We start from the raw sequence: 25,340 nt of genomic DNA, 5'->3' as shown, positions 1-25,340 counted from the left end.
TTGTAGCTGTTTGGGGCTGCTGCTAAACACTGAGCATGGCGAGTAACACTTGCTCTAGGCATTGGCTTTCAGTAAATGCAGATCAGTTTGAATTCTCACCAAAGAAAAAGAGAAACAACTTACAAAGCCAAGGCATCATCTTCAAAATACATCCCCATCGTTACATGGCCACTTAAGACCCTTCCTGCCTCTTCGAAAGCTTCCCTGGCTGTAAAAAAGACAAAGATAGATACAAAAATAAACAATAAAAAGAGAAGCGTCAGCTTCCTCCTGGAAACCAAATCGCTGTCTGCATACATAACACCCTCCCACGGCAAACTGTCAGCTGGGAACAAAACTACGATTAGAGGCTCATGAGACATGGATGCGTCTCATGGCCGCAGGCTATGGGAGGAGGATTTGGCAATGGCCGAAAGGATCAGAAGGAAAGTTCCTATTCTGAGCATAGTATTTGCTCTTTACCCACCAGCACTGAGTTTCCAGGATCTGCACGACAGGGACACTGATGGAAAATGAAATGTCTTTAAGGACTTAAAGTCCCTAAGTGATCTTAGAAACAGGAAACCAATTATAAGCCTAAATAGAAATCTTGACAGTCCCAGTGACCTTTTGGAAATGACTTAACTGGAGTAGTGCTAACTGCTCAGCAGATAAACCAACCTCTCCCCTAAGTGTCTTTTGGTTTTATCCAGTTCCTCAGAGCAGGCAGAATCTGTTACAGGCATCCAGCTAGGATAGGGAGGATCGAAAAGCTAAATGCCTTGCAGAAACAGCGTGCTCCACCGCTTTGTGCAGCTGCAAAGAGAGGGCAGCACCCCTGCTGTCGCAGCTCAGCATAAACCCACGGGCAGTGGCTGCTGGGGTCCACCACTTGCCTTACCGAGACGGCGAGGTCAGGTAGAGGATGGGGAGGGAAAGACTGGGTTGGGGCTCTGTTGATCCATCACAGCTGAATCTAGCCGTGCTGAGAGACTGAGAGCAGAGCCCCAAAGTGAAGCTGACTCCAGAGCTGGTTTATGCCCTTATAAAACACCCTCAGTTTTAGGCAGCTGGATCCATGGGAGAGGCAAGCTTTGTGAGAACATGCAAGCCACAGTGTGTGAGCTTGTAAAATACAGTTATAGATCAGAGAGCAAAACTGCTGCTGCCAAAGGTAGGGTGAAAACGGGGCAGATTTCAACACCACCACCCCGCCCCCTTTGTATTGAGCAATTGAAAGCAACAAAAAAGGCTCTTCCGACTTAAGGAGAGTGAGAAATCACACTCTGGAGAAGTCGAGTTTTCCCAAGAGTTCAGGTTACATCTCAGATACAGCCATGATATATGGTGCTTCATAACTTAAATAAGGTCTCATTCAGAGACTATTTAGTGTTCCTCATAATGTTCACCGTCATATCACAACTGGCCAGCCCAAGCTCTTGGGACTGGTGACTCAGACCTCAATAGACAGAGGCTGGCTCACAACTGGTCACTTTTTGGTTCTTTGCCTCCTGCTTTCCAGCTACACTCAAAGATGTATTTTCCATTGTGTTTTCCTGGAACCACAGGGACCACAAGTTTTCCTTTACACTATTTTCCTTTCAAATGGAAGCTTAGATCCTTAAAGGAGTGGCTCATGGAGGGTTCAGACATTGTAGGAAACAACACACATACAACAAAGCTGGTTACACAGCTTGGCTGGTTCATCTTGTGATATAAAGAAACCACCGTTGGATGGGTTTGCTGTTGGTTTCCAGCTCTTTGGTCACTTGATTTTATCAGTGTCGAAAGAAAAGCAACCCATAGGACCAGCTGATAAGGACCACTGAGTACTTCACCAACAAACCCCTCGTGAAATTGTCCCTGTACCAGCTACCGGAGAAAAGGCCATGGGGCTGACCATCAGCCCTCCTTGTGCCATAAGGCATTAAAGGACACAGCCTGACATGGAAAGAGCAGGCTTACATCCAAACTTTCTCAGGAGAGCACTTCTACAGGCATTTCACTTTAAACCCTCACTTGAGACGTCAGCCCGTGTTGAAGTGCTGCCCTGCAGCGTCCCTGGCTGCAGGAATTCTCTCCTAAATCAGGACAACCTTCAGCAGAGTCCAGGCTTACTCCTTTCATCAGGGTCATCCCTGATGAGATCTTCCCTCGCTATCACACTTCCAAATTTTTCCATATTTTGGAGACTGTGCCAGACCCAGATCCACGCACTTGCCTTCATTTCTCAACAGCTCACAGCGATGGTCTCTTAGCTTTGTGCAAGAAACCCCCAAATTCACACAGCTCCACTGCAGACATGAAGCACTTCCAAAGAAGCTATTTAAGTATTTCCTAGAAAATTAGCCCCCTGAAAGCACAGTTTTAATTCCCTGTGGGGGCTGATCATGCACTGCAGCACATGCCTTGAGCTGGAATCCCAGCTACCTTCCACGACAGCTGCTGTGAATTGCACAAGCACAGCGTCACTGCAGGATTTGGGAACAAGAAGGAATAAAACTGCCAGATGAGGAAGGATCTACAGCTCCTGCAGAGTTTTCAGAGGCAGGATCTCAGCACAACCCCTTATTCCTCTAGCAGAAGGCATCTCATGAAACCATGCTCTCCAGCAGCACCTGTAGCATCTTTGCATGCCGCCTTCACTTGGTTTACACTGATGCTGGCAAGCCCTACGATGTTACCAGAGCTTTGCAGAACACAGGTATATTTTTAAACATTTGCTGCATGGTTTAGGAAAGACTCTTACTTCCAAGTATGCTTCCAGTTTCTGCATAGCAAACAAATTTCTCTCCTATAAATTCTCCAAGTTTCCAGGATAATGCTTGTTCATTGCCCTAGTAATACCATTCACTCCTTTGTAATAAATTTTAATTATGATTTTCCGACAAGCCTCTTCTAGCTCAGACCCACTGAAGGGCTTCTTAACATAGTTCTGACACTAAGTGTTGGAAAAAATCCAGGGCTTTATTTAACTGGACATCTCGTTGCTCTGTTTCAGTTAACTGGAAGTGGTAATGACACAGTGCGTTGCTGGTTCAGGTTAGAGCAGGAATTCTTGCTGTGAGAAAATAATTGGAAATTCCAGATAAGTCTGCAGGCTGATAAGAGCGGCAATGTGGTTTCCCTGACTCTGGCCTGGGTTTGGTGCCAGAACAGCTGGCTCCGGTTTTCTGCTCCTTCGGGTTGTTCTGCATGCCGCTCGAACACCCCTCAGGTTACAGGCAGTGCAAGCATCACGTACCTCATCTCCCTTGGCATCTGCGGCTCAGTTACCCCAGACTGCGGATGCCATTCCAGATTGCAGACTGAGTGTGCCCCGAGGGAAGAGGCAATCTGGCGGGCTCTGCACAGAGCTGTCTGGAAACCTCGAAGACTCTTGTTTGCACGGAAGGAAATTAACTTCTCCTATATAGGAAAGAGTCTGAGCTCACACATTCAGCTGGATCCAGGCAGGTTCCTTTCACGAACCCCTCTCACCATCCCCATGTTGCCCAAGGTCCTATCATGGGGCTAATCCAGGCTCCGCTACTGCAGAGAGTGGAATATGTGGAATAGAGGGGAGATTTTGGAGCTCAGCTGATGAAAACCAGGGAGAAATGGACTAAAGGTTTTTTGAGATCAGTAAGATATTCTGCTATATTTAACAGACTTAGACCCTCCAGACGGCAGCAGGCCTATCAGCTGTCAGCTGGCTCGGTGAACACAGCCCAAGTGTTTTCTGGTTGGTTCCAGACATTTTATTTTGTTCTTACCTCTGAGCACAGTGGATTCCCTCTGGACCTCTTAATGTGAGAAAGTAGTTTGGTTTGCATTTAACCAAAGTTTACAGGCATAACGGAGGTTCAAAATGAAAAACAGTCTGAAATTTTGATCTTAAGACAGATCAGAAAATTCTCCTTTTTTAATGTAGTAATTCCCAGGGGTAGCTGGTAACTGAGAGACTGTGGGGTTGGAAGGTCCTAGCTCTCCACTGTGGATTTGACTGAAGCATGACATGACGGTCCCTTTCCAGACTGACTTCATCCCCTCTCCCTTGTTAACATGTATGACGGTCACATGAAAAATCACCGTAGCTCGCGGGTCCATTTTCCCATCTTTCAGAAAGGCTGTGGAAACCCAGTGGATCCTGGACCACAGCTATGGCATGCAACGAATGATACTGGCGCAGCATCTGAGTGACTAACAGCACCCTATGCAGCAGGCAGGAGGGAGAGCGTGACTGCTCCAAGATTCAGCCGCTGGCCAGGACTAGATTGACCAAGACTACAAAGTGAGACGAATTCAAACAAGTTCAGAACACTCCTTCCGGCAACTTTGCTTACCATTTCTAGCTGACGGCCACCACGCTGGGGGCTGTGCCCACCGATTTCAAAGTCCACAAGGGGATTTCATTGAGTTATTCACATTTCATTCCTTTCAATGTAAGAAATTTGTATTTTACCTTATCGCTGCTTTGCTTTTTTTTAAAAAAAAAGGTTTTGGATTGCATGTTGGTTGCAAGGACTGGGACTACCACATTTGCAGGAGGAGGAGTCAGCAAGATAACTATCAATCCAATAGTGGAAAGCGCTTTCTTTAAGAAAGAATATGTTGTGACGTCTTGTACATGGACTGCAAGAAGAGGCTGATGGATCTGGGCTTGTTCAGTCAGAGGCTAAGAGGGGATTTAATGGCAGCTTACAACTACTTTGAAGGGGACTCATAAAGTCTTCAAGTGCTCTAAGCACCATGTCTCAATCCCTGTTGGTGTTGTCAGATGCTACCACACTGGGTGTAGTAAACATGCCGGGCAGCTGAACGTCCTCTGAGCCAGGATATGGACCTTAGGTCCCACATCTGGAATCACCTGCTATCTTCTTCTTGCAAAAATAAAAAGGGTGGTGCTAGGCAGGCTGTGATGTGAACAAACATGCTTAGAGAAAATGAAACACGGAGGAACTTCCAAGCACCTGGAATCATCCCTCTCCCATCAGGAATGAAGCTTAACCCACAAGTACCACACTAACCTTCACTCGAGGCTGTGCTAAATATTCCTAGAAGCGAAGTGTGGTGATAGGATGACAGCTCAGATGGAAACTCTCCTCTTAAATATCCTTCTGCTTCATCAATTGTGGCCAGCTTCAGAGGACAGGACACTTGGCTCCTATGGAAAGGCAGAGAAACAACATGGGCTGCCTTCTTCTTCACTTTTGGGATGAAGAGACAAAAGGGCAACCTCAATCCAGCAATGCCCCAACCCAATATGACAACCGTTATGTCTCATTGGAGACAAAAATCAGTCGCCTGGGAAGGAAGGACAACGCCTAGTCACCGAAAGGCACTGGAGCTGGTTATGGGGAAGAGAGAACAGCCCTGAGCCAAACTGGTTGCTCTGAGATCCTTGGGATCCCCATTAAAAACAACAGAGAAGGAATTCCAGCAAAGAGAGAGGGACAGTGACAACAGATGGATGCACTGTCCAAGAACAGATGTTCCCTAATATTGAAAAGCATAAAAAGTTATTAAGCTAATTTCCAAACGAGGTCTACAATCAGATCTGACATTATTTTTCTGAAAAGGATTTCCATTACACAGGCTGTGAAGTATCCAGAACATCAACTAGCAGACGTGCCAATCTTACTGTGTGGGGACTCATTAACAGACACTTACAGCATGATGAAACTGGTCAGTTCTTCAGTTCCCCACATGCCATCGTACATCACTGATCTCTCTCCCTTCTTGTAAATCTTGATGGTAGGAAACTGAGTGACATTCTCCTTTGTGCAAACACCAGGCCAGTCCCAGCAGTTTACCTGAGAGAGCAGAACCCCCCGAGTTCCTAGAGTGGAAAACAAATATGTATAAATAGTATGAAGGAAAAAAAAAAAGAAATGGTTGAAAAAGAGAGCTTTTTGTGAGCTTCTTTGGATATTATCGCATAGTTTTGTATTAACACTGCCAGAACTCCTATTTGCTTTGGCGTGCATCTTACACGGCTGGATCCTAACACACTGCATGCACATGGAGCGAGCCTAGGTGGGCTACCGCTGAGAAGTTGCTGGACCATTCCTGGAGTCAAATGCTGCTTTGTGTGGGCAGGATGTCAAAATCCAGCCCCAAATACACAATCCCTTTGAGTACGGTCTATCTCCCTCTTGAAATCATTCATGGATATGCCTTACACTTTTGAGCATAATAGTAACTATTTCCAGCCTGTGAATGTATTAAATAGCCCAGCAGGTGTGGATTGATCCAAACAACAGACCATGGAGAGAATAAACTCAGGGAAGTGGTAGGTTGCATTTCTCAGAAGGAAATTCCCAGAGACATTCACACCCGGCTGGTTACTCAAAGCAGCACCATGAAACCCTGAGGCAACTGTCCAGGAGCATAAGAGGCAGTAAGGAAAGGACCTTAGGAATAAGGCCAAGACAAAGAAACGATGCAGGCCCTCACTTACAGGAAAGAGGGAAGATAAAGCTTGGCATGGAGGAGGCTGATGCATTCAAGGCTTTTTCATTTGTTAAGGTGCCCAGTATTGAAAAGTGTCTGTTCTACCTAAAGCATTCAGCCCAATACACAAGAAGCAGTTAAAGGTCACATAAATGTGACAGACGTAATAGAGGCTGGCAGTCTGGTGGCATTCACCCTATCCTCCCTATGCGAGCTGCTCATCTCCAAGCCACTAGCAGGTATCTTTAGGACCTTAAGAAAGAGCCTGGGGTCTCCCAGGTAAGGGAGAGGGAAAGGGAAAGCACTTGGGAATTACAGAGCAGCCGGTCCAACTTTGGTTCCTGGTACTAAAAAAGATTTGTACGGGTCTCACCAAAGCGATAAACTCAAGGGATTCATAAGCAGTGAAATAAATGAAGGCTGGGTCCCTGCATGCTCTCCATGAGCCCAAGACACAGTGCCTGCAGCTCCAGCATGTCCTTATTAGCCTTTCTTTCACCTGCAGGTTGGGCGATGACCAGCACACGCTAAGTGTTTGTCCACAGCTAAGCCTGTGCTAGCCAGCTGGGAGATGAACCATCACCAGCTTCACTAGCCACCACCCCTTGGTTGCCAGCCTCGCCTAACCTGCCTCCTACCTCCTTGCAGGCTTGACCAAGGACAGCAGGGCTGAGTACAGTCCTCAGGCCATACGTCGCCCATGCCCACTGCAGGAATGCCATATCTCAGAAATCTTCATGCCTTCCCTAAATTCGTTTGAACAGGATTCAAGAGTTACATGGGAAAGATGGGATGAAGCCTAGAGACAAGCACACACATGGAGGCAGACCATTGCAAAGTGTTCTTCAGAAACCGGGGTCAGGGCAGGTCATGAGGATTTCTCAAGAGTACGGCAGATCAAAACAGCCAAGCTTTCTTCTCTGTCTGTCCTGGGTTTGATTCTGGTCACTATTTTCATTAAAGGCCTGGCTGATGGAATAAAACACACACATCCAATCTGCAAATGATCCCAAGCCCAGAGGGGCAGAAAGCAATTTGAAGGGTAAAGTGTAACAACAGCAGCATTCTGTGATGAGAAGCAGGATGCGCAGACATCATCAGTGCTGCAGAAAAGGGCAAAGCTCATTCTGGGGTGAACTCTCAACAGCATCTGCAAGACATGAGAGGAAAATGATGCTCTTCTGTCCCGGTGAGACCCCTGCAGAGCCCAGAGTCAGGCTGGGAAACATGTTTTTGGAAAGGCTTAAGCAGATGAGAGAGAATCTGGAGAAGTTTGGAAGACATGCCTCCTGAGGAAAAACCCAAAGAACTGTGTTTCTTTCAATTGGAAATTGCCTGGAAGAAAGAAACAATAAAATCTAACAATAAATAAAGTCTGCTCTGGAGGTGACAGTGAGATCACTCTCTCTTGCCAGCTGGGCAAGGACAAGCAACAACCCATTCCCAGGTAGGGGGGGTTGACCAAATATTAAAACAAGCTACTAAGAACCGAGCACAGCTGAGTCTTTTTGGCAGAGAAGCTGTGGAAGGGTTTTAATCACAGGTTAGAAACATGCCTGCCAGGGATGGGCAAGGCACCTCCACAGACAAGGGTGAAGGCAGAGGTGACCTTAGCATGTGTTTCTATCCCTTATCCCTACGTCCTTGGCATCCCACTGGATCATTTTCTGCAACCCTCATTTTAGGTTCTCCTTCACAGCTCACATGAGGAGTTTGCTGCTGTTCTGCCTTGTATCAAACTCAGGTACAGAAAAAGCAAGCGGCAGCACGGAGCTAAGGGTCTGCAATTCCATTCAGACAGTCAGGAGTTGTCAAAACACTCCAAGAGAGCAGAAATGGTTTGTGTCATTCTCCAGGCTCTGAAATAACATCTCAAATGAAAAGCCTGCCCCTGGATTTATTTCACACCTCTGATCCAGTACAGCTGGTTCCCATCATCTGTTACCACATAATCTTGTGTCTTGCCCAACTCTGAAAAATAATGACATAGAAATAGGGCTTTGATGTCTTGTTAAAATTGAGTTGCAAGGCTGCTCTAAGGTCCCTCAAATATGCGTTTTGGTATTTGGATACTACCTTGGGGGATTACATACCAAAAGTGCTCCAAAGGAGCCCCATCTGGCCTGAGGAAGACCTTGCACAGGATGATCACTCTCCCATCCCAATCTGCACCATATTATTAATCACTGAACGAGCAGCAGTTTCAGGAGTTGAGTAACTCAGCAACAGACTGTTCAGCCCTGTGGTCACTGTTGAGCTGCTGGGCAGGAAGAAAGGTGAAAGAGGAACACAAGATCCTACTGTTCTGTGATTTTAGGTGCTACCAAAACCAGCAACAGCGAGAACCTCTGTCCTAGGAGTCTTATAAAACCAGGACAAGACGAATCATCAAAGCTATAGGGAACAAGAAAAATCAAGAATCCCTTAAACTTCTAATCCTTTGAAGGGCAGGACTGGCATTAGAAACAGCTCACTTGAAGAGCTGGTCCAAAGGCTACGACATGAAAGAGAAGTTATGTATGAAGTGCTGCATTTCAGGAGGAGGAATCCAATATGGAATGGGAAATGACTACCCAGACAGCATCACACAATGGACTCCTAAATCCTTATTTCAGATTTAGGTTCCATGAAATTACATTGCTAAATCACGCAGATGATTTTCATGCCTTTGAACTACAACTTCAGACCCCTGTCTTTGGAAGTCAGTGAAGACTCCCAAGCACAGAAGAGGGAAGCAGAACTGCTTTTCATCACAGTATATTGCTCTTCTTAGATATTGGTTTCCTCTCTTCTTTGCACAAAAGGCCAATGACACACCTAAGAAATGCTCATCACTGTCTCACCTTCACATCTCCTGTCCCAGGGGTGCTGCTTCCATAAATTGACATCTTGCAAAAGAAAACAAGAGCGGCAGCAGTTAGCCCCAGAGGCAACGAGAATGGCACGCTCTTGCTGCAAAAGCAGAAAATGTGCTCAGTTCAGCAAGACCGGGATGCTTCTCTATCTCTTGCTAGATTGGATCTCTCAACAAAGGGAGAACACTTGGGGGGCTCTAAACTTAATTTTGTGATGATCTGCTGAACATCTGTTACTGGATGACTCACAGGGTCATTCCAGTCTCCAACCTCCTCCATTCCCTTGCACTTGATCTCATATGGCCTCTTCTCAGTGCCATTTTGCACAAAGAATTGGCATCAAAAGTGGGACCTGGTTCTGCAACTCAAAATGTGCCTCTCGAGTGGGTGAGTCATGCCTCAGACAGCTGGTCTTGGCTTCTCAGCCCTTAGGAAGAAAGCTCCACCTCAGAGAGCAGACAGGAATACCAGCACTGCTGGGGGAGCTGAGAGCTTGCCCCAAAGCCATACCCCATGTTTTATTCTCAGTCCTGCATAGCTCAAGATCTTCTTTCTGATCCAGACTTCTGTCCCTTGCACTGCCGTATATTCCCTCATCCTGGCCATAACTGAGAGCCCAGGGACCCCCATCCTTTTAGGTCTTCCACCTCCCCTGGTAGCCCGCCTGTGACCAAAGCTCCCCCCGCAGCAGAGAAAAGGATCTCCAGATCCACTAACGCAGCCGTTCCCTGTCCTCTCCGAGGCCACAGCAGGGAAAGCAGACTGGAGTCATTCCACAGGTCACATCTGGCCTGGGAGTCTTTGGTGGGACCTCAGTGATCACAGAGGAAAGGCGCTGACCCCAATCAGTTCATAATCTCTGTTGAGAATCTGCCTGTGGCTGCTTCCACGTACCGAGATTGCTATCAAATGATTCAAAAAACACATGGTGAAAGCCTGGCTGCGCAGAATCGTCCAAGCTTTGGCCACTGGCTCAGGAAGAGGGTTTAATCCACTGACTCTCCCAGGTTGCTCCTCTAGCTGGTCTGACTGCTGGGGAGTCTAAAAGAAACCCCAAACCATCAACAGCCATAACATCTCTAAAAACAACAACCCTCCCTGAGCTTTCCTGTTTATTCCTGGGATTTCAGTCCAGATCAAAGCTGCTGATGACTTTCCCTTCATGCAAACTACGAATGTGGAACCACTGTCATCCAAACCACAGCACTGTCTACAGCATTCCCAGGAGGGTTTCTTGTAAGCAACTCCCACTGCATTTGCTTCCCAGAAAGCTGGCTGGGTCCTCTGCAGACTCTGTACATGTCCCCATTGCTGAAAGCTCAGCCTGAATCCTGCTTGCACTCTGCAGGACATGGTGCCCAGTCCCAGAGGAGTGCCATCACTAGGGGAAATGAGCCTTGATTAAGAAGAAAAACCAAGAGAAGACACCAGCCACCTCCAGGGGTGCCAGAACAGCTCTCACCCAGATCCACGCGACTTCCCCACTGTGCTGCAATGAGTTGGGGATGAAGCTACCTGAGTGTCCCCTGCAGCCAGGGGGAGAAAGAGGTATCTCTGGAAGAGATTGAGGCCATGTAAGAATGATGCATGTGCAGAAGAACACACCTCTCTCCACTAACTGTAGAGAAGGATGGGGCTGAAGACCTGAAGGAAGCTGAATTGGGGCTTACACTGCTCAGGAACTGCTCTTGAAGGATCACTCCCTCCTGCCTTTACTACCAGACTACCCGATGCGTGCTGTCTTTAGGTGTTGCTGATTCTTCACCGTCACATGTTAATTATGGAGCTCTGTGGCCACCTGCAAGACTTCCCATGTAATTAAGCCAGTCTCCAGGCCCTGAAGGCACCATCATTGTAAATTATTCCTCTGACACTGTCCTGCCCCAGTGGATCTGGGCCTGCTCACACCTGTCTGTCACGCTTTCCACCAAAGCCGGGGCCAATTACTGCTCCTTTCCAAATCAAGTACTTCAAGATCTGATGTGCCACTGAGCACACTGATTTGCTGTGCAGCAGGTAGTGCTTCTCCTTGGTCTGTGCAGGACCTAGCACTGAGGGGCACAAACAGGACCTTGTTTCCGTGATGCAGGCTACAGTGCCTGCTGTTTGCCCCTCCGTGCTTCAAAGCCCACCCTGTGTCACCCACTGCCGCTGGTGCTTTGCCCTGGCCCTCTCCATGCTCTTGGGCATCCATCACGCAGTCACTGTGCCCACCAACATCACCGTCATCATCATCATCATCACCATCACCATCATCCATCACGCAGTCACTGTGCCCACCAACATCACCGTCATCATCATCATCATCATCATCACCATCACCATCATTCATCACGCAGTCACTGTGCCCACCAACATCACCGTCATCATCATCATCACCATCACCATCATCCATCACGCAGTCACTGTGCCCACCAACATCACCGTCATCATCATCATCACCATCACCATCATCCATCACGCAGTCACTGTGCCCACCAACATCACCGTCATCATCATCACCATCATCGTCATCATCACCATCACCATCATTCATCATGCTGTCGCTGTGCCCACCAACATCACCATCTCAGCTGCAAGGCTGTTTGGGCAGCTGGTGCGTACCGATTTACACCAACAACATAAGGCGACTGCAGAAGGCTGCATTCCCAGTCCCATGACTTTACAGAGGCACAAATGGACCCCAAAGATCCCTAAATAAGAAACAAAGGACTCTTCCTAAGCAACCTGATGTGGGTATGCCTTCCTTAAGAGTCTGAGGGGAAAAAATGAATATATTCTGGGTGAGGGAGTGAGGAACCATCAATATCCTCCCAGTCTTCTGGTTCCTACTGCCAGGATAGGTGTGTGCCAGCTGTAAAGCACTCAGACCTGTGGCACCTTACCTTTCAGGTTATCGGCTACCTCGGCGTAAGACTGCAGCACTGCCAGGGACACTGCCTCCCCTGAAACACAAGGAGAGACACAGCCCTGAGGGACATACAGGTGACAGACCAGCCCCACCTTGCTCTCTGACAATGTCACATTACGATTCTCTGCATCCTAAGGTTCTTCAAGCGCTGAAAGACTTGAAAGAAATAAGGAAAACTGGACTTTATGCTTCTGTGCAGCAGACAGCAACCAGGTTGTCCAGGCTATCCCATGAGCCCATGCTACCACAATTTCTCCTCTTGTCCTACACTCGGTCCTTGTAAAATGAAGGGTAAAAACCTATGAACATTGATCTATACATCTATAGATATATCTATCTATCATTGATCTATACTGAGAGATACTGTGTTCACACAGTAGCAGTCAATGAGAAGAACTGATTTAATCCAATTGCTAACAGTGGGCAGAGGCCCACGGGGCAGGATGCAGCACTTATTTATCGTTTAAACTTGTCTACAGGATCAGCATACTACAGAAAGCATGGTGAGCAGCACAAGCTTAGAGAAGGGACAGCCAGGCCCCATTTCATACTCACAGCTGGCATAAAACAGCACCACCGTCCGGGCAGTCTCCAAGAGGGCAGAGTGGAAGGTCTCCTCTGTCAGGACAAGGATCTGCTCCAGGGGCAGCTCTCGCTTCTTGTCCCTGGCAACTGCTTCCACCACCTGATCATCCTGAATGTCTATAAGGGACCCACAGCCGTGCATGAACACAGGTATATGCACAGGGCAGAGTGAACTGCAGCCCCCTGTGCCACCCCATCAGCACGTTTTCGGGGTGGCACAGGGGTGGCCCCCATTGGCTCTCAGCTGTCTCTGCTAGAGCCAGCACCTCTCAGCAGAGACATGGTGACTGTCAGCAGCGGGGAAGTAACTGCCTCGTATGGGGGAGTGGAGGCCCAGGCCCAGACACACATACAAACACACTGAAATGCACTTATGCCATCTCACACCAGTTGTGCCCTCTGATTTGAACACTATTCTTTAAGCATGTTGGCTCCTATAGGATCCTGCACCACTTTTTTTGGAAAACAAAACCAATTTTGTATGGAAAACAAAACCAATTTTGTATGGAAAACAAATGCGTTTTCAAGGAAGCATTAAAGGGCCAGTGTCTTCTCCCTGGGGAAGGCAAGTCTGGAACAGCTCTTAGAAAAACATGTCTCAAACCTTTCCAAAGGGACCGATAATTCTGAGGCGCTTCGTCTCATGTTTGAAGAGGAGACAGTGTTGGGTGCACTTTAAACTCTCATGCCTCTGAAGCTGGATGCATTCAAGCAGAAGCACCCCTCTCCCTCACGCAGCATCTCTGCAACTGTTCATCTAACAGCTGCTGATTTTCTTCCCTGGTGTGTCCCCTAAAAATTATGCCTGCCTGTCACAAAACTCCAGTGATCTGCAGAGAATAAAAGAGCCACTTTGTACATCCGTGATGTGACTGTGATGGTTTGCCTTGGATTTGCAAAAGTGTTCTCTAATGCCTTAACATATGCTTGCTGTCTCTAGCAGATGCTGATTACATGCCCTATCTGATGACAATCAGCTTTTCACTGTTTAGTTGCACACCTTGATTGTTATTCTCTTTTTCATCCTCATCTTCCTCCTCCTCCTCCTCATCCTCCTGGATTTGTTCGACCTTGTTCTTATCTTCCACCAGAGTTATAACTTCATCAGTGTCTTCCAAGACCAGGTATTTGACTGGCACTCCCTAAAGAAAACAGAATAAATCAGTGGGAGCAAAACATCATCCTCTGCCTATTCTGTCCACAAACCAAACTCAAGGCTGATGGGGCACCATCACCCAACTCCTTATTTTTGGGGTATGTCAACAGATTCCTAAAGCTGCCAAACAGGGGAGCTTCTGGGGTGTGTTTCTTTGACCCAATTTCACCTGCGCTTGAGTTTTTCTCACTCCAGACTGACTTTTCCTTGCCAGGAAGAAATTGTGGCTATGTGGGATCCTGTGGTGAAAGCGAACCCACACTCCACTTTCCAGCATCTTAACATAGATCCACCACTGTGAGAAAAAGCCCTGTGGCCAAACAGTAAAGGAGAGCGAGGAGGTACAGGGTCCACTTGGCTGTCCCCGCTCTAGAGGGGTGAGGCTGGGTCAGAGCAGCCCATCACAGCCTGGGAAACTGGCACAGAAAATCCTTTATCTCATGGTGCTCAACAAGAAGAGTGCTCCCAAGTGTACGTGGGCTGCCAACCCATGGAAAGAAAAGAGCAAAATGTATTTCTCAGAAATGAGACCTTGTCAGCTTAAAACTAGTTCTGGCACTGCCTCAGCGAAAGGCACTTCAGAGAAAATGAATTTTATAATGAACTGAGAGAAATGACAAACTGCTGGCACCTCCCATTGGCTCTAAGAGGAGAAACACAACATGCACATCTCTCACCAGGGCAGGGGAAGCCCTCAGGGGACACTCAGTTTCAGGTCTGATCCTGTATCTCTGCAATCACAAGTGTGACAGTTCAGGTAATCTGGGGCAACGTGTGCTCCCTGGCATTTGTCAGCGCTGAATTCCATCTTGCTTCACAAGCTGGGTCAGGTCCCTCCAGAGTTTAGCTCATCTTGATCAATCTCATTTAACTTACACCCTGCCCTTTTCCCAGATCACTGCCAGAGGCATTCGGTTACATCAGTTCAGCACAGACCTTTGGTTGTTTGCTCTTAGTTTTACACTCATTTCCTCTCCCATCTTTCAAATGCCTTTCCTAAGGGGTAAGGGTCTTTTGAATTCCAAATCTCTGGGGAATTTGCACTTGGACTAGTACCTTAGGTAGTTCACAACCTTGCGTCGCCTTAGGGTGTAATGGAGATGTCATCCTGCGGTTTGAACCCAAAGCAAACACTTGATTTTGTCTCCTGTAAGCAGGCACAATTGCTCTGCAGTACCAAACTCAGGCAGTTCCAAACACATGTGTGTATCTAGGGAAAGACGCTTCCCTTTGAGCTTCTAGGAAGGCTGCCAAATAACAACGGAGGCAAGCAACACCCCAACACCTCTCAAGAGCACCATGCCCAGACAGGGAAATAAGAGTTGTACAATAAAGAAATCCAGCATCTAACCTCATCTGGTGTCTTGAGAGCGACGTTTGACCGGAGCAGAATGTTCAAATCTACGAGGTCCCTTCCAAAACACAAAGTGAACATTAGGTGGTGTGACGTGTAAGGTCACCCCCTCCATTCAGCCCGCCTGGCTGGCAAGCCCACCTCTCTCAGGAGCACCATGTCCTCACGGAGTTGTGCTTCAGTGCCCCAGAGAACTTGCAGGAACCCAGAATCAGCATCAGTGGTAGAGAAATAGGCTCCAACTGACGTTCTGGTGGGACTGACACCACGTGTGCTGCATAACATGCCTATTTGGCAAGGGGCTTGGATTCCCCTTCTGTGATTTGGGTCTTTGCCCACGCACTGGTAGCCACATCCCAGTGCAGATGAGCTGCTGGTGGACTTCAGTCCATGAGTAAATACAGCCAAGAAGTGCCTCTGTACAGGGAGGTACCATGGTGGCAGAAAGCTGGAAGAAGAGAGCCCACACCCATCCTTCCTCCATCTCCTCCCATTTTCACAGCTGCCAGCAGACGTCCCCAAAGGCTGTGCAACCATGCCTATGGGGGCTGCACGCCTCCTTTGGCAAGACACCATGGAAGCATTTGCAAACACAAGCCAGTCTGGTGTACGCAGGCTACTCCTGAGCCTGTGGAGCAGAGATCAGCAATCAGTGGTCAATCGCAGAGGAAACCAACAGATTTCCACAGCACAGCTGCCCTATGGCCAGCCACAAGCATGTCTTATGTCCTCCTAGGGAACAAGCACGCTGGTCTAATTCAGAGAGCCCTTGTTGACTGAGGAGGCACCACTTACTGAGCAGAGACCCCTGCCACGTCCCAGCACCCAGCACCCAGTGTCCACCTCCTCTACTGGATCTCCTTCTGCCCTTAATTCAAGGGCAAAATACAAGCCTTCCATCTGTGCTAAGTTTCCTTTCCAAAATCTCTCTTAGTCTGACTGAAGTCAGCAAGAGACTCAAACATTTCTACACTCTCAGCCAGTCTGAAACCAACCTAATCTGATTCTGGACGAGTCCTTAAATGTGACATCCTCTCGCAGGATATAACCTAGTTTTACTGCCTCTCATACAAATCTGAATAAGCCCACTATCATCCTGGCAGTGGGGTAACGGAGCTCAGAAACACCACAAAAAGCAAGGAGAACCCCAAAACACCTGAGAGAAAATACCTGGACAAAAGGGCAACTCCTGCTTTCCCCAAGAGCTGCCAGGCCACAAACTCTGCTGTCCTCTTGTCAGCTTTGTAGGTCTCTTTCTGGCTGAGTATGAACACAAGTGGTAGCCCAAGCTGTAAGTGAACAGTGGAAACCTTCTCTGGGTCCTCAGCAACCTCTGTCTGGAGAAGAGACATGGTTATACCGCAGCACATCTCCACACTGTTGAAGGTACCTCAGCTCTTCTGCACAGTCCAAGCCACCATGTGTTCCCCAGCCACAGAAATAAGGATACCCTCGAGAAAAAGCCTCCAACCCCAATTCTAAAACATCCATCAAAGCAGAACCCCCACAACCCCAGTTAAACTGTTCCAACCTGTCATGACCCTCCCTGTTAAAAACCTGGGCTTTATTACGCATGTTCTTTGTGACTTAGCAACTTCAGATGTCAAATCTCCATTAATTTTTATTTACCTAGCATCCATTCCCCAGAGCAGTTTGAAAACCCCGGCTGCAACATGCAAGAGTTGGCATCTTCTCCCTTCCTGCCTTGGACATGCTGCTTCATGACAGCACGGAGCTGCTTAACGAAGCTGCCTTCCCTCCATGCGCCTAACCCAGGAGGCTGGCTGAAGAAGGCACTTCCCAGCTCATCTACCCGCCCTTTCGGCTGGGCAGAGATGTCACCAGTGGGAATTGGAGGCCTGCTGAAGTTCACTGCCCGGTGGGAAGAGGAGATCGGAGGGAGCCTCCTGCCCCTTGGGCTCACCCAGGCATGAATGACTGATATCAAACTCCCCAGGGTGCTGAGCATCCTGTGGGGAGCCTAGAGGAGCGGCTAAGGACTTTGGGCTTGTCTAGTTTGGAGAACAGGAGGCTGAGGGGCAACTTCATTGCTCTCTACAGCTTCCTGAGCAGGGGACGTGGAGAGGGAGGTCCTGATCTCTTCTCCCTGGTATCCAGTGATAGGACACATGGGAATGGTTCAAAGCTGCACCAGGGGAGGTTTAGACTGGACATTAGGAAGCATTTATTTATCGAGAAGGTGGTCAAACACTGGAACAGGCTTCCTAGAGAGGTGGTCGATGCCCCAAGCCTGTCAGTGTTTAAGAGGCATTTGGACAATGCCCTTAAAAACATGCTTTAACTTTTGGTCAGCCCTGAAGCGGTCAGGCAGTTGGGCTAGATGATCATTGTAGGTCCCTTCCAACTGAACTATTCTGTTCTGTTCTGTTCTGTTCTACTCTCGATGTCCCAGTGAAGTCCAAGGAGCACTTCCACCCCATTCCCACTCATGGTGCTTACAGACAACTAGAGGAGCATACACTGGTGCCAGGGCTCCCCGGAAAGGTCTAAGCAAGCTGAGCAGTGCAATGGAGTGTCGCTCCCATCCAGCCCCATGCCTGTTCTTTGCTTGGACCCAAGCTGGGAGCTTTGCATGGGGAAGGGGCAGATTCTCACGCTCAGCCTTGCCCTCTGCTCACACCTCCCTCATCCTCACATCCACCCCAGCTACCCTCACGCTGCACGGCCCAAGTGGCTCCTCTTCCCCAGTCATACCACCAGAGGGGCCCCCATGAGCTTGAGGTGCCTGTGGATGTTGAGCATCGTCAGAGTCTGCCCCATGGCTGTCCTCCTGCAGGGCTGCACCAAGTCCGTGGCCTGCTGGCAGTGGCAGAAGAACAGCCGAGCAGACGACACATCAGACTCATCATTGCTGTGAGACAGAAAACAAAAACCATGCTGAGCTAGGCATCCACCACCAGGTTTTAAAATGCCCTGACAGAATGACCATGTTTGCTGACATGTTTTACAGGGCAGATGATCCTCAAGTTCAGGGTTTGGCAGGCTTGGGGGACCTCTTCAAGGGCCCTACTACTCATAGGTACAATTGTGTCCAGGCGCTTTTCAGAACTGTGCTGAACATCTGATAAAAACCCTGGCTCACCGGATGTAAATGACCTCAATCCCAGAATATTTGGCTCAAGGACACAAATTAAGCTTTTCTCAGTGGGACCAGCCATGCCACTGCCATGGAGACCCTGGCCGGAGGAGGACAGCTGAAGTACAGCTTTGCTCATGTCTTTTACCTCACTGATGACATCTTTCAGACTGTATAAGAATATTCCACGTTTTGAACAGCACTGGTTTTGGCTGCACCAAAGGAAGCAGTGAGATCAAGTTCCCTGGATGGTTCCCTGGTTGGTTAGTGGTTCCTGCTCTGATACCATCACTGGTGTTAGCCTGTAGGTCAGCTTTGGAAGGTCACATTTCTTTTCTTACACACCCATTCCCCACCTCTAAAACAGGAATCACCTTCTTTGTAAAGGGTTTTTTTAATACCCCTCTGTGGAAGAGCAGGGTGTAGTATTAAGACTTCAAAGCCTGCCACCCCGGTTGGCTGAAAGCTATTAATGTTGGTGAAGCTACCACCATTTCATCAGCTAAGGAGGTGGCCTGCTGGTGTCCTCTCTGCTTTAAGCAGAATGAAGCCAATTCCTGTCCAAATGACAACCGTGCCATCTAGTGGCAGCCACAAAATGCTATCCCTGATCGTGATCCTGCAAGGACGGGATGGCACCTCGGGGAAGGACCACCTTGGTGCTTGCCCTGGTGTCACCTCTGAAAGCAGGCAAATGGTTGGATAAATGCTTTGCTGAAGATGCAACATGCTGTGTGATATTCCCACCTTTCTCCCCCTCAGTTTCCTGACTGCAGTAGGTCACATCAGCAGCAAGTCGCTTTGAAGGATCTGCCCTTCTAATGCAGCTCCTCCATTGGGAAGGGGATGGCCCGAGCTGGCCAGCTCCAGTGAAGCCACTGCATGGAAAGTCCCAAATGCAACACTCCAGGGAGCAGTGTCTCGTGCAGCTGAACTGCAGAACTCACTGCTGCCAGAAGTTGTGGAGATGAAAAGTAAAAATGTGTTTAAAAAATTCCAGTGGCTGTTAACACCATGATACAGGTGCAGCCCCTATCTTTGAGAGTCCTGAAACCTCTGACTGCCAGAAGATGAGAGGCTGCAGGCAACACACATCCATTCCCTCATACCCCTTGGTAAGTACCTATGGCCACTGCAGAGATAAGATATGGAGCTGGGTGGGCTTTGCTCCGACCCGTTATAGCAGTTCTAACCCTTCTCAGCTGGCCAGACTTGCTCAGCAAAGCACAAGGCTGAGTGTTTTAAGACTGTAACATCAGCTATGTCAGTCCCCCGCAAAACCCAGGGCTGAGGTTTGACCAGTCAGCTATGGAAAGGAGACAGTGGGCTCTTCTCCTGTAAAATCCCATTCAATGAACAGTCACAAATGGCATGGCTAGTCCATGTCCAGGAACACAAGCAGCAGCTGGGTTTGGAAAAGCAAAACAGATCTGGCTGTCCACCCTTGGCATAACATCGTAATACCATCCCAGATTTGAGCTGGGAATCTGAGAAAGCAAGAGTAGAGCAAAAAGTGCAGGGGAGCAGCTCTACCTGGTGTGTGTGTGTGCGTGTTTGGACATACCCAGCGTCTTTCAACAGCGTTGCCTCAGTTGTCAGAACAAACTGGTGGACAGTCCCATAGACAAAAGCTGCCTCCATCACAGCTCTGTGCTCTGGAAAGAGAAAGGCAAGACCAACTCATCTCAGCTCCCTCCAGATCTGTCTCTTCACCTTTCCCAGTTGTAAACATCAAGGCTCAGGCTTTCAGAAACTCTCAGTAAAAAGTCGCGGCTGTCTGAAGACACACTATGAAGGTAACTGAGTAACTGGAGCTGAACCCAGTTGCTGATCCCCAGTAAACACACAGAGGGTGTAAGTGAACCCATCCTGCTGCATAACCAGAGATCTGCCAATGGGTTTATTTATTTATTAAGATAGCAACCGCTGGCTTGCTTTCCCTCTCAAGTCCATCTCTGAAAGTTTGTGTGCTCCCCGCAAAACTTTCCTGGTGCAACTGATCCCTTTGGAAACACAGCAAGACAGACAGAGGTGGAGAACTTGTGTCTCAGTGGCCCTTTCAGGTTTCCTTGATCCTCCATTTGCAGGATTTTGGGTCAGAAACCCAGCTCCCTTGCATCTTAGTGAAAAAGGCTCTGGGAGGAGAGCAAAGATGAAAAGCTGAGTGTTAATACCTGCTGTCCCAGTAGCTGGTACATAGGCAAAGACCATGTTCGACCTCCCTTTCAATGCATTTTCAATGTTCTGAAGATCTGCGAGTGTTTCAACGTATTTAACTTCATTAAAGAGCAGGGCACTGTGGAGTCAAAAAAAAATCATTAGCAACTGCTTTCTTTCAAGAGTAAATTTGCAAACACATAACTGTGATGGGAAAAACAAGGTAAAATTCCAGCTTCCTGCTGGCAGATTGAAGATTCACAGCCAAATACAACTGCCCAGATGTGTGTTGGTGAGTCATCTCAAGGACAGAGATTTAACAGGGCCAAACCATACCAAAGAGAGAAGCAGCCTTCTGCTGGGCTGAGATCAGCCTCTGGAATATGTGGGGTTTGTATTTATGCAAAACTTTATATATATCAACAAGTGAAAATGGAAAGTCAATGATTTCACAGAGATGAATCTGGTCTGTACTTACAACAAAACGTTAGCAACAATGGAGTTCACGTCAAACAAGGCATCGGTGGGGAACTCTCTGATCAGCATGTTACCTCTGGGGAGGGAAGAAAGAGTATCACCAAAGAAACTATGAAAGATTAGCTACACTTATTAAATGAATTTTCACTCTGCTGAATACTTTCAGGTATCTGCTGGCAGGTATGGCTGGAAAGAAAATGTCAGGATTGAGTTTGGGGATTTAGGACCAGGTGTCCAGGCAATGCTGTTTTAGTGAAGTCACCTCTGTCACAGCCATTTCATTCAGCTTGTGGGGACTGTTGATGAGAAGCCCAGCACAGACTGACAGAAGGTCTTTATATACCAAGCATCACCCTGTAGACCCTCACCACCAGACAAAATGTTTCTGTGGGTCACGTACAACAGTCAACGAGAACTGAGCTGATACATGGACAAGCTTCCAGCTGACAACCCATGGAGAGACCAGGCGCTAAACCTTCGCATCCAGGGCGGATGAGCTAACCACACCAACAGGAAGAGAACCAAAGGGTGTTTCTTTCTAGAAGTAGATCGAAAACCTAGTGGACTGAGTGTAACTCTGGGGGACCTGGTGGTGGGAGGTCAAAAGGACAGAAGAACACTGATGGAGGATTTCTCTCATGGTTTCATGTAGCAGCACAGCCCTCTGCTGCTCAAAAGAACATGGGGCAGGATGGGAGGTTTCACACTGAGGACAAAGCATCTACTTTACGTGTGTTGGACCTTTTGGGGGTACTTTTCGCTAGACTCTGTATGTCACTGCTGTGCTCAGGGCTCCTCTCTTCCTATGCAGACATCTCTCTGATCGCTGACAGCATTTCCTCCAAACATTTGCACTGGAAAGCAATCACAGTGTGGTGCCCAGAAAATCCCCCTTACCTGAACAGGTAGGCTTTCCTTAATGCATTTTCTTTTCCACAGTATCTTGAGACATCCTCTTTGGGACAATTAACCTAGACATTGAAAGCACGTAATTAGACCTTCAGCTCCAAAGAAAGCACTACAGCTTTTTTCCATTCAAGGGCGTAAATACAGCCTTTCCAAACCCGCTGGGAGAGAAAATATACAACAAAATGGAGTCCAGAGCTGGGGATTGGAGTTTCTACTTCAGTTCTCCAGCTCAGCCTGCCTTGAATTGGGTCAGACGGGATCAAGCGATCTTATGATCTGCCCAGCATATTCAAAGTGACAGATCAATGCTTGCTTATTAAACTCAGCCTGTATCAGGAGGAAATTAAATACGTACACACGCATATATAAGCACTTCTTATAATCTCATTACACTTGCCTGAATTTGTAATTCCCTCACCTAAATCTGCATAAAGTTTCAGCTAAAAACTCCTTTATATGAAATATTTATTGCACTGAATCGAAAAGAAGTGAACCAACCCCATCCATCGTTCTTTGCAGTTTGAGCTGGCAGGAGGGAGCCGTGGAGGGAGTTGGGCAAGTCCCACCTTCTGAGTGAGACGAGCGGGCTGATGCCCTCCTGTGCAGCATGCTGGGGATCATACTCTTCCTTGTGCCATGCCCACGGGTACACAGCAATGACCAAGCAATTCCACGCACCCCATGCAGCTGCTGGGAGGCCAGATTAGATCAGCCAGCTAAGCCTGGTACGTGGGGTTGCCCATGGAAAAGAGCAATCTACGGGACAAATGTGAGTAGCTGAATGTTCCCTCAATCCATGAATGCAAATCAAAGTGCACAGGTTCATCTGCTGAGATTGAACTGGGAGGCCAGGAGCAGCTCAGGGCTGCCCCTGCCTGACCCTCAACACTGCCAGCCCTCTGCCTTGCTCTCTCTGTTTGGAGACACAGGCACAACATCAAGCCTCTCTGGGACACAGGAACCTGCCCGTGTCCCGCAGGCAGAAGGTGTGACACAACCCACAAGTAGATGTAAGGCCAGGGCAAGGGATAAAACGGGATGCCCTGGTCTGTCAGTACCTGCCTTCTTGTGGGGTCCCACTGCATCAGTCCCCAAGGTGGGTCGAGAGAAGCTCTGTCCACCCCGCAGGAAGCCCTGCAGAAATAATCTGCAGAAATAGCCTGTCCCGCTCCTCATCCCCATTTACCTTCACCACCGAAATGCCATAGTCCTGGAGGGCCTCGGCCGAGTTCTCAATCTGCTCCAAGAAGGGCTGGGCACCAGGAGAAACTGAAACACAAAACCACCATGGTTTCCATCCCTCCCCCTTACGGATGAGGCAGATGAGAGTACCCTCAGGGCAAGCACTGTCTGTGCTCTGGCATGGTAACAGCATGCTAAGGTCCCCATGCAAACATCCCTGGGACATCCAAGCAGACCTGAGCAGGGCAAACAGGGAGCCATGGCGTACCGCCGGCAGAGGTGCTGGGAGCTGGCTGGGGAAGGCAGAGGGACTGGGACTGGTTTTGTCAGATGGGTTGTGCTGGGCTGGGCTGCAGGTCCTCAGAGTCAAGAGCATCCTCCTGCCACACACTGAGACAGTGCTTGACACAATATGGTCTTGCTCTTACTCAGAGACTAAGGTATTTACTGAAGCAAAACCAATATGGGCAACAACACAAACGCCCACGGACCCCCCACCTTCCTTTCTAAAACACCCAGCCTCTCAATGCTGACGTGGGAGCTGTGTTGGTGTCTCAGGCCACGCTGGTGTCTGGGAAACCATACCTGGGGGTCATGAAGGAGCAGAACAAGAAAGGCAAGGCCAAGGATCTCCCTGTAATTCCTGACAGCCCTTAGTTCCCCTGTATGCAAGGGATCTCCCTTTCCCTGGGAGAGAAAACCACTACCATGGAAGAGAAACCCAGCCCCCTTGAGGGGACAACTTCTTAGGAGGCTGGGTTTCTTTTCCATGATACGTCCAGAAAACAATCCAGAAAATTAATGAAGAGGTTTGAAGGAGTGTGCCTGGGGACACAGCCAGGAAAGATCCCACCCCAAGAGGTCTCTGCCTGTCAGGAGCACTTGGAGCTGTGCAAACACAGATCTGCCAGATGAGCTTGATCAGCTCTTCAAAGTCACTTTGGGTTTAAAAATCTCAAGAATTGCCTCTTCATTGTTCCACCTTCACATACACCCTCACACATGCCTTTGCTGAAAACCCAGGCTGACATAAATGTTAAATACATACCATTATGGCTGAAATAAGCCAGGGATGCTCTGCCAGCTTGCAAGCTACTGAAATACTCCTGGGGGCTCAGCTCCTGCAGCAGCCTCGCACTTCCTCGTGTCGGGATGAAGGAAGCACAGCAGAGCAGGAAAGAGAAGGAAAAAACCCATCTCTCCTTTTGGGCTGACATGGCTGTTATCAGCTACAGGCATGGGAGAGTCACAACTGGGAAAAAAAATCAAAAACATAGACATATATACACAAACAAATATATGAGTGTCTTCTGTTTAGGTATGTGCAGCATGACTGTAATTTCCAGATGTGACACAAACATCTCGAGGATGTCATGAATTAGTCACTAGACTAGCAGGTGATTCAGGCAACTGTCAAGATGATAGCAAAGGCTATTCCCTTTCCTTGAGCGGTATCTGCAAGCGCATGGACCCTCCATGCTTTCAGTTCACGGCTGTTTTTCTTCCCTATTTTTTTTTGTTTTGAGTCAAACAGAAATTACACAAGCAGGCAGAAAACAGCGGCTGTATCATACAAAAAACCCGACCCAAACTGTCTCAATCCTCATTAAAAAGCTTTGAGGATGCCACTAGCCTTGTATGTGCCACTGATAGAGGTGTTCACAAAGGGACGGGCCATATTGCCCACTTCAGACCATGCCACATGATGTGGGGAGGTTCAAGAGCCCTCCTCTAGTGCCTGCCCCATCTCTCTGCCAGTCGAGATTTCAGCTACACCAAATGGGAGAGGGGTTTGGGCAAACTCCTCAGGCTTGTCACACCTTGCTCGGTCCAGCCTCATGTTATTCTGACATTGGTGGCACGGGAGGAAAACCACGACCCACGCCAGGCTGCAGGGCAGTCCGGGCAGTCTCCCTTCCACGCCGGGTCTCCAGATGGAGCTGGTTAGGAGAGGAGCTGAGGAAATTTGTGAGATGCTTCAGAGAATGGAGCAAAGACCAAGTGTGCAAGCCTGCTGCCAGGGTTCACCAGCAGCCCTCCTCAGGCTGCCCTGCCACAGCTGTTTAACTCTTCTGGCTCAGATTAAGGGGCTCAGGAGAGCTTCATGTGGACAACCACTACAGGATGAAAAAACACCTTCTTCCCACTTCATTCCCCTGTTTAATAGCAGGTTCCTTCGCAGCCTGCTCTCCAGGTATTGGCCTTTGCCCCTGCACATACAAGGGCACGGCTGGTCCCTGGTC

The 25,340-nt window shown here is 48.4% G+C and overlaps 1 protein-coding gene across 1 annotated transcript in view; it reads right to left on the bottom strand.

The window, feature by feature from the left end:
* Window positions 1-25,340, bottom strand: part of TXNDC16 (thioredoxin domain containing 16) — a 40,604-nt gene that overhangs the window by 10,439 nt on the left and 4,825 nt on the right. The window contains exons 2-16 of the mRNA XM_072866197.1: window positions 24,146-24,349; window positions 23,102-23,184; window positions 21,904-21,977; window positions 21,008-21,082; window positions 20,547-20,668; window positions 19,937-20,027; window positions 17,991-18,147; window positions 16,446-16,612; window positions 15,273-15,333; window positions 13,766-13,907; window positions 12,736-12,882; window positions 12,155-12,214; window positions 5,632-5,800; window positions 4,989-5,125; window positions 124-208 (exon numbers count right to left, since the gene is read on the bottom strand). Of these exons, the coding sequence (XP_072722298.1) occupies window positions 124-208; window positions 4,989-5,125; window positions 5,632-5,800; window positions 12,155-12,214; window positions 12,736-12,882; window positions 13,766-13,907; window positions 15,273-15,333; window positions 16,446-16,612; window positions 17,991-18,147; window positions 19,937-20,027; window positions 20,547-20,668; window positions 21,008-21,082; window positions 21,904-21,977; window positions 23,102-23,184; window positions 24,146-24,314 (1,739 nt within the window). The 5' untranslated portion in view covers window positions 24,315-24,349. The remainder of the gene's footprint in view (window positions 1-123; window positions 209-4,988; window positions 5,126-5,631; window positions 5,801-12,154; window positions 12,215-12,735; window positions 12,883-13,765; window positions 13,908-15,272; window positions 15,334-16,445; window positions 16,613-17,990; window positions 18,148-19,936; window positions 20,028-20,546; window positions 20,669-21,007; window positions 21,083-21,903; window positions 21,978-23,101; window positions 23,185-24,145; window positions 24,350-25,340) is intronic.

The sequence above is a fragment of the Ciconia boyciana genome, chromosome 6, assembly GCF_034638445.1.
Source record: "Ciconia boyciana chromosome 6, ASM3463844v1, whole genome shotgun sequence".
NCBI lineage: Eukaryota > Metazoa > Chordata > Aves > Ciconiiformes > Ciconiidae > Ciconia > Ciconia boyciana.
Note: the sequence above shows the minus strand (reverse complement) of the source record. Positions and strands in the feature narration are given on the sequence as shown.